Here is a 7,865-nt window from a genome sequence, read left to right as displayed (position 1 = left end):
GGTGAAGAGCGGCGACGGTGGCCTGCCTTCCCGGACTTCAGGGGGCGCCAGAGAGAGATGGAACTATATACTGTACTGCCTCATCAGACTCACGTTTTCAAGAGGGCGCCTCTGCCTCTCGCAGGACTCTGGGAAATGTAGTTTAGGGCGGGGCCTCTACCTTTCTCAGCTAGAGAAGTCATCTCCTTCGCAAACTACGACTCCCAGAGTTCTGCAGGATGCAGAAAAAACGCTAGCCTGATGAAGCTTTACTGATTATAATACTTTATACAGTAGAGTCTCACTTTTCCAAGCCTCGCTTATCCAAGCTTCTGGATTATCCAACGCATTTTTGTAGTCAATGTTTTCAATATATCGTGATATTTTTGTGCTAAATTCGTAAATACAGTAATTACTACATAGCATTAATGTGTAATAAACTACTTTTTCTGTCAAATTTGTTGTATAACATGATGTTTTGGTGCTTAATTTGTAAAATCATAACCTTTTTTGATGTTTAATAGGCTTTTTCTTAATCTCTCCTTATTATCCAACATATTCGCTTATCCAACGTTCTGCCGGCCCGTTTATGTTGGATAAGTGAGACTCTACTGTACTAATATAATTGTGGTATAAAGTATAATACAATATAATAATATATAATAATATAATAATTGTATATTATATATTACATGTAATACTAATACTGTGCTATGCAAATTATATATATGTATATATATAAAATATTGGTAATAATATAATGTAATACAGTATAAGCTTCCCTCCCCCCCTCCCCCAGTTGAGCAGCAGGTTAAACCTGAACTTGCTGACCGAAAGATCGGCAGTTCAAATCCAGGGAGCGGGATGAGCTCCTGCTGTTAGCCCCAGCTTCTGCCGACCTAGCAGTTTGAAAACATGCAAATGTGAGTAGATCAATAGGTACCACTCTGGGGAGAAGGTAAGGGTGCTCTATGCAGTCATGCCGGCCACATGACCTTGAAGGTGTCTACGGACAACGCCGGCATCCCTCTGAGAAATGAGGAGCGTGCAGCGGGTTTTCTCGGCCAGGCCGTTGCCGGAGGAAACTTTCCTCCGGCAAGGGCCTGGCCGAGGGAGTTCCGGGGAGACGTCCTTCGGTGAGCCCTCGCCCTGTCCGAGCCTTTCGGTTATCCGAGATGCCCCCCCCCCCCCTTTATCTCTACTGTATATAGATACTAGCTGTGGCTTATGGGAATCATTTGTTGAACAGGTGGAATAGCAGTTAATAGCATTGCAGCCTCAAAGCCTGGCCGTTTTCTTCTTATGCAAACCCTTGTTTGGTGAGCTGGAATACAATGGAATAGGCTTGCTGCTTGGAAGGTACTTGCATTCTGGGGAAATGGTTTTTTGGCCAGTTTGAATTGCATTGAATAGCCTCGCTGCTTCAAAGCCTGGCCACTTTCTATATAAGGGCATCCTTCCTTGGACAGGTTGAATGGGATGGAGTAGCCTCGTGGCTTCAAAACCTGAGGGTTTTCTATCTAGGGAAAATCTTGTTTGGCCAGGTTGAACAGCACTGAATAGCCTTGCTGCTTGCAAGCCTGGCTGCTTTCTACCTTGTGGAATTCTTGGTTGGCCAGGTTGAATAGCAATGAATAGTCCCAGTGCAGTAAGTATTAGTCACCTTGATTAGCATTTAATGGCAGCTTCAAAGCCTGGCTGCTTCCTGCCTGGGAGAATCCTTTGTTGTGAGGTGTTAGCTGGCCCTGGTTGTTTCCTTTCTGGAATTCCCCTTTTTGCAGTGTTGCTCTTTATTTACTGTCCTGATTTTAGAGATTATATTGTTCTGTATTATTATACCACAGTAATTTTAGATATTATATTTACAATCTTATATTATCTGCTTAGAACTGGATTATATGAGGCCCCTTCTACACAGCTGCATAACTCCACACTGAACTGGGTTATATGGCAGTGTGGACTCAAGATAATCCGGTTCAAAGCAGATACTGTGGATTATCCTGCCTTGGCATTCTGGGTTATATAGCTGTGTGGAAGGGCCTTGAGTCTACACTGCCGTATAATCCAGTTCAAATCAGATAATCTTTATTTTATAGGCAGTGTGAAAGAGGCCTAAGTGAGGCCTAACTCTGCCTGTCCCCTGGGCTGAGTGGGTTGCTAGGAGACGAAGTGGGTGGTGTCTACCCTTCTAACTGGCAGCTAGGGGGAAACAATAGTTCTTCCTCTTCCTCTAATTTGGACTTTATTTTTCTAGGTTCTTTTGTTTGAAAGACATATTTTGGATGACTATGTCTTTTGTGGCCAAATTTGGTGTGATTTGGTTCAGTGGTTTTGTTGTTTACTCCATAGTAAAACGCACATTATATTTTTATATATATAGATAATATTGATAATACGATATAATATATAATACTGTAATATCGTAATACAGTGGAGTCTCACTTATCCAACACTCGCTTATCCAACATTCTGGATTATCCAACGCATTTTTGTAGTCAATGTTTTCAATACATCATGATATTTTGGTGCTAAATTCATAAATACAGTAATTACTACATAGCATTACTGTGTATTGAACTACTTTTTCTGTTAAATTTTTGGTATAACATGATGTTTTGGTGCTTAATTTGTAAAAGCATAACCTAATTTGATGTTTAATAGGCTTTTCCTTAATCTCTCTTTATTATCCAACATATTCGCTTATCCAACGTTCTGCCGGCCCGTTTACGTTGGATAAGCGAGACTCTACTGTACTAATATACTAAATAGGTTAGGTAAAGGTTTTCCCCTGACGTTAAGTCCAGTCATGTCTGAAATACTGTTCTATTATTGTATATTTTGATATTTTAATTTTTTTGTGTTGTCAAAGGCTTTCATGGCCAGAATCACTGGGTTGCTATGAGTTTTCCGGGCTGTATGTCCATGTTCCAGAAGCATTCTTTCCTGACGTTTTCCCACATCTATGGCAGGCATCCTCAGAAGTTAGAGGGCTGTTGGAAACTAGACAAGTGGGGTTTATATATGTCCAGGTTGGGAGAAAGAACTCTTGTCAGTTTGAGGCAAGTGTTGCAATTGGCCACCCTGATTAGCATTGAATAGCTTTGCAGCTTCAAAGCCTGGCTGCTTCCTGCCTGGGGGAATCCTTTGTTGGGAGGTATTAGCTGGCCCTGAATGTTCCATGCCTGGAATTCCCCTGTTCTTCTGAGTGTTGTTGTTTATTTAGTGTCCTGGTTTTAGAGTTTTTAAAATACTGGTAGACAGATTTTGTTCATTTTCATGATTTCCTCCTTTCTGTTGAAATAGTCCACATGCTTGTGGATTTCAGTGGCTTCTCTGTGTAGTCTGACATGATGGTTGTCAGAGTTGTCTAGCATTTCTGTGTTCTTAAATAATATGCTGTGTCCGGGTTGGCAAGTCTGGGTGGGAGAAAGAACTCTTGTCTAAGGCGTGTGAATGTTTCAATTGGCCAACCTATCTTATTTGTAACTTGGGGACTGCCTACAGTCACTAACACCTCAACTGCCATGGCTCAATTTTGCTCTGGGATCATGGATCTGTAGTTTGGTGAGGCACTACCTCTCTTTGGCAGAGAAGGCTAAAGAGCTTAAGAAACTACAATTTCATAACATGGTTCCAGGATTTATGTAATCACCTGCAAAGCGAAACCACTTTCTTCAGTATTGGTTTTAAACTGCATTAATTGGTAAGCAAAGATGGGTCCTTAGTGCTTCACCCAAGTTTCAAAATTCAACAGGATACAGCCATGGCAGTTGAAGAAGTGGAATTGTAGTGTTACAGTTATACATGGTTCCAGGGTCATTTTTGTAGTCCCAGAGGACAATTCACCCCCCAAAAAAATTACCTCCAAAGGTCCTCTGAGTTATGGAGGGTATTGTCACCATGCTATGCCATTTCAGTCCCAGTTTTTTAAAAAAACAGGAAGTGAACAAGAATACAGTAGAGTCTCACTTATCCAACACTCGCTTATCCAACGTTCTGGATTATCCAACGCATTTTTGTAGTCAATGTTTTCAATACATCGTGATATTTTGGTGCCAAATTCATAAATACAGTAATTACTACATAGCATTACTGCATATTGAACTACTTTTTCTGTCAAATTTGTTGTATAACATGATGTTCTGGTGCTTAATTTGTAAAATCATAATCTAATTTAATGTTTAATAGGCTTTTCCTTAATCTCTCCTTATTATCCAACATATTCACTTATCCAACGTTCTGTCGGCCCATTTACGTTGGATAAGTGAGACTCTACTGTACTGCTGTAACTGTGTTGTGTGAATGGGCCCATTTTTTGCCCCTTGCAACTTTGACAAGAAAGGGGAACATGCACACTTCTATCAGAAGTGGCTTGGTGTTCATTTAAAAAAAAGCTGTTTGGGCCTCCAATTCTCAAAAGGCCTAGCCAGCTTGTTTAATAATCAAGAATTCTGGGCCACAGTTTGAAGATGGCTGCAATAAGGTTTGGAAAGCAGTAGGAAGACTCCATTACATATGGATTGATTCGGTAAAGGAAGCCACTTTATCTCAGAGGTCTCTCATTCATTTACATACTGTAAATCAAAACCAACTTGATGGCAAATAACAGGGTGCTTGATATTTTCAGTATGAACAAGGTGAACAAAGTACAGGATTTAGATGTTCTCTCATACATCCTCATATAAGGGTTTTGAAGCCAACACCTTTGGAATACATGTATAATACAGGCTTTTCTAAACAAGTCTGATAAATTGAGAAATGATATATAATGGGGGGATACTTTTATGTTTTGTCTTGCAAAGCAACTGCACACCCCAAGTCTAAACACAGCTTTACATCCTGGATAAGCTGCTTTTTATAGGGTTGCCATAAATCAGAAACTACTTGAAGACACACAACAATAACATTTTGGTTTTGTATGTGTTGTATGAGAGAGATAATAATTTAAGGTGCTAGATAAGGCTAACAAATGATGCTGGATAGTTGGGAGTATGATAAATTCGTGTGGGGCGAATGAGTAAATATTAAGATTAGTCAGAGTTAGGAATTAATGAGTGGGGGGTTTAAAGTCTGAGAGCTGTTTTAAGAGAATGAAATATTCTAGATCCAAAAATGACCTCAGATTTGTTCCATCACATATGGTTTTTTAAACAACCACCTTTGACATTTTTGTGTTAAGACGTGATTGAATGAAATTAGTGCTGAAATTAGTAACAAAATTTGTGAAAGAAACATGTGCAATGACATTTTTGTGGTGTTTTTCAAATTCAGTACCCCAAAATACATTAAAAACAACCACATAGTTGAAAATTGGTTTTGTTATTGCAGGCCTGTGATTAATTAATCTGTTTCCTTTATTCAACTTCTGTTAATATAGTCTTGTGTTTTTTCATCTCTTATGTTTTTGCCCTATATATAACGATTGGGTTCAGACACGGTGTTTGTGATGGCAGGAGAGGCTAAACTTGGTGCCCAGTAGAGATAAAAGTGACAAAATATTCCCAAATTGCAGAATAATCTTGAGGGCATTTAGGAGGCGCCATCATTGTTGGCCACAAAAATCGGATAGGAAAGGGTCCTGACATTTGGGGCAAAGATTGGGAATGAGGAAGCAATTTTAATGTTTCTTTAGTGTATGGATACTTAGGGGTAATAAGATCAATGTGCAGCTTGAAAAAAACCCCACTGACTCCAGATTTGGGGTGTGTCTGCAGAACACCCTTAAGATCACTGTCTTAGACTAATATACTCCAATCTAAATAAAGCAAAACATCTTGGATTCCTGTGTGTCCACTAAAAGCAAATATAACATACTGCAACTTTATTCCATTGTTTTCCTGTATAAGTATTATAACAAAGAAAATATGGTTATAAAAAGACACAGGCAAAGGTTTATTAAAAAGCTTCCATACATAGTAAAAGGGGACTATAGTTACCTTAATCTACTTTAACATATTTGATAGCTTATGACATTTACAGTAAATACACTGACATATTTACAAAAAAAATGTGATAGGAAAAAAATTAAACATTCATAACTGGAGTCAACTGAAGCAAGGAACTGCAAGTAAGAGTCTTTCCATTCTGTATAGTCTTCTCTAAGCCTTCCATATTCAGGAGAAAGCTTCTTCTTTTCTTCAGTCCATCCAAGATGGCAGAACTAGCCAATGCCATACTTTGAGTTCTAGAAAGAATTATTTTGCAAAACAAAAGATTCAATATATTCATAACTACTGATTTTTCACCTACAGACAAAAAAACATTCAAAAGAGATATTGACTGGATTAATAATGACAACAAAATAATTTTATAACAGGTAAATAATAATATGAAAGCTATAATTTTGTTCACTTTAAGGGTGACAAATATGAAGATTATTAAGCAGTGCCAGCAAAATCTGATACAGTACAAGGTAAACATAAGACCCTTTAATATGTAAAGACTATGTTTTCTAAAGAGAAGCAGTTATTCAATAGACCTGTCCTATCTTTTAAAGTAGGAGTCCCCGGTGGCGCAGTGGGTTAAACCCTTGTGCCGGCAGGACTGCTGGCTTGAAGGGTTGCTGACCTGAAGATTGCTGGTTCAAATCTAACCCGGGGGGAGCAAGAACAAGCTCCCTCTATCAGCTCCAGCTCCATGTGGGTGCATGAGAGAAGCCTCCCACAAGGAGGGTAAAATATCAAAACATCCAAGAGTCCCCTGGGTAACGTCCTTGCAGACAGCCAATTCTCTCACGCCAGAAATGACTTGCAAAAAAAACCTTTTAAAGTCAGCCTTGGCTTGGAGAACTCAAATTATGGTCTATATTATATAAACCAGGGGTCCCCAAACTAAGGCCCGGGGGCCACATCAAAGCCATTTTTCCGGCCCCCGCAGCGGTGGCTCCCTCCTCTACTGAGGAAGGCGCGAGGGAGGAGGGAAAGGCGTGCCCCTTTCCCACCTCCTCCTTCGCCTGGTGCACGCCTTCCAAAGCTTTGCTTGTTTATAATGGTATTTTAATTGTTATTTAATTAATAATTAATTATTAAGGCGTGCTTTGCCAGTGATTTTGGTGCACAAAGGCAGAAGGGGGTTGGACTAAAATGCCCAAGGGGTCTCTTCCAGTCTTCTTTATTAGAATCATAGAATCATAGAATAGTAGAGTTGGAAGAGACCTCATGGGCCATCCAGTCCAACCCCCTGCCAAGAAGCAGGAAATCGCATTCAAAGCATATTATTATTTTTATTATTATTGACACAAAGACACAGTATAACACAGCAAAAAGGATATATATGCTGGATTTCGTAACACAAAATCACAAGTTGAACACTTCCCAAGTGTGAAGTATAATAATAATAATAATAATAATAACAACAACAACAACAACAACAAACAACATTGAGGCTGCGTGGCCATCTGTCAGGGGTGCTTTGTGCTTTTGGTGCACAAAGGTAGAGGGGGGGTTGGACTAAATGGCTCAAGGGGTCTCTTCCAACCTTCTTTATTATTTTTATTATGATTATGATTAACATTGAGGCTGTATTTGTTCCCATTTGTTTCTTTTTGCTTCAAAATAAGAGATGTGCAGTGTGCATAAGAATTTGTTTATAGTTTTTTTTTTTTTCGACTATAGTCCGGCCCTCCAACAGTCTGAGGGACTGTGAACTGGCCCCCTGTTTAAAAAGTTTGGGGACCCCTGATATAAACTTTTGGCATAGTTTAAATATATACCACAGTTGTCACAGCTACGCAATGGGTAAGCTTGCATCAAGTTTGCCCGCTGTCAATTAGCGCCTTACCAAAAGGTGCTCTAAGCCTCAGGAGGCAATGTTAGGTTCCAAAACATACCCAGAATATATACTTACACCTTCAGGAAAAGAATAACCCCGACTGTATTCTAAAACCA

General features: G+C 39.4%; 1 protein-coding gene across 2 annotated transcripts in view; it reads right to left on the bottom strand.

Moving 5' to 3' along the window:
• Window positions 1-5,766: 5,766 nt before the first annotated feature.
• Window positions 5,767-7,865, bottom strand: part of stox1 (storkhead box 1) — a 38,662-nt gene continuing 36,563 nt past the window's right edge. For both annotated transcript variants that reach the window (XM_008115192.3, XM_008115194.3), the window contains exon 4: window positions 5,767-6,163. In XM_008115192.3, the coding sequence (XP_008113399.1) occupies window positions 6,004-6,163 (160 nt within the window). In that variant the 3' untranslated portion in view covers window positions 5,767-6,003. The remainder of the gene's footprint in view (window positions 6,164-7,865) is intronic.

Source organism: Anolis carolinensis, chromosome 3 (assembly GCF_035594765.1).
Source record: "Anolis carolinensis isolate JA03-04 chromosome 3, rAnoCar3.1.pri, whole genome shotgun sequence".
Classification (NCBI taxonomy): domain Eukaryota; kingdom Metazoa; phylum Chordata; class Lepidosauria; order Squamata; family Dactyloidae; genus Anolis; species Anolis carolinensis.
Note: the sequence above shows the minus strand (reverse complement) of the source record. Positions and strands in the feature narration are given on the sequence as shown.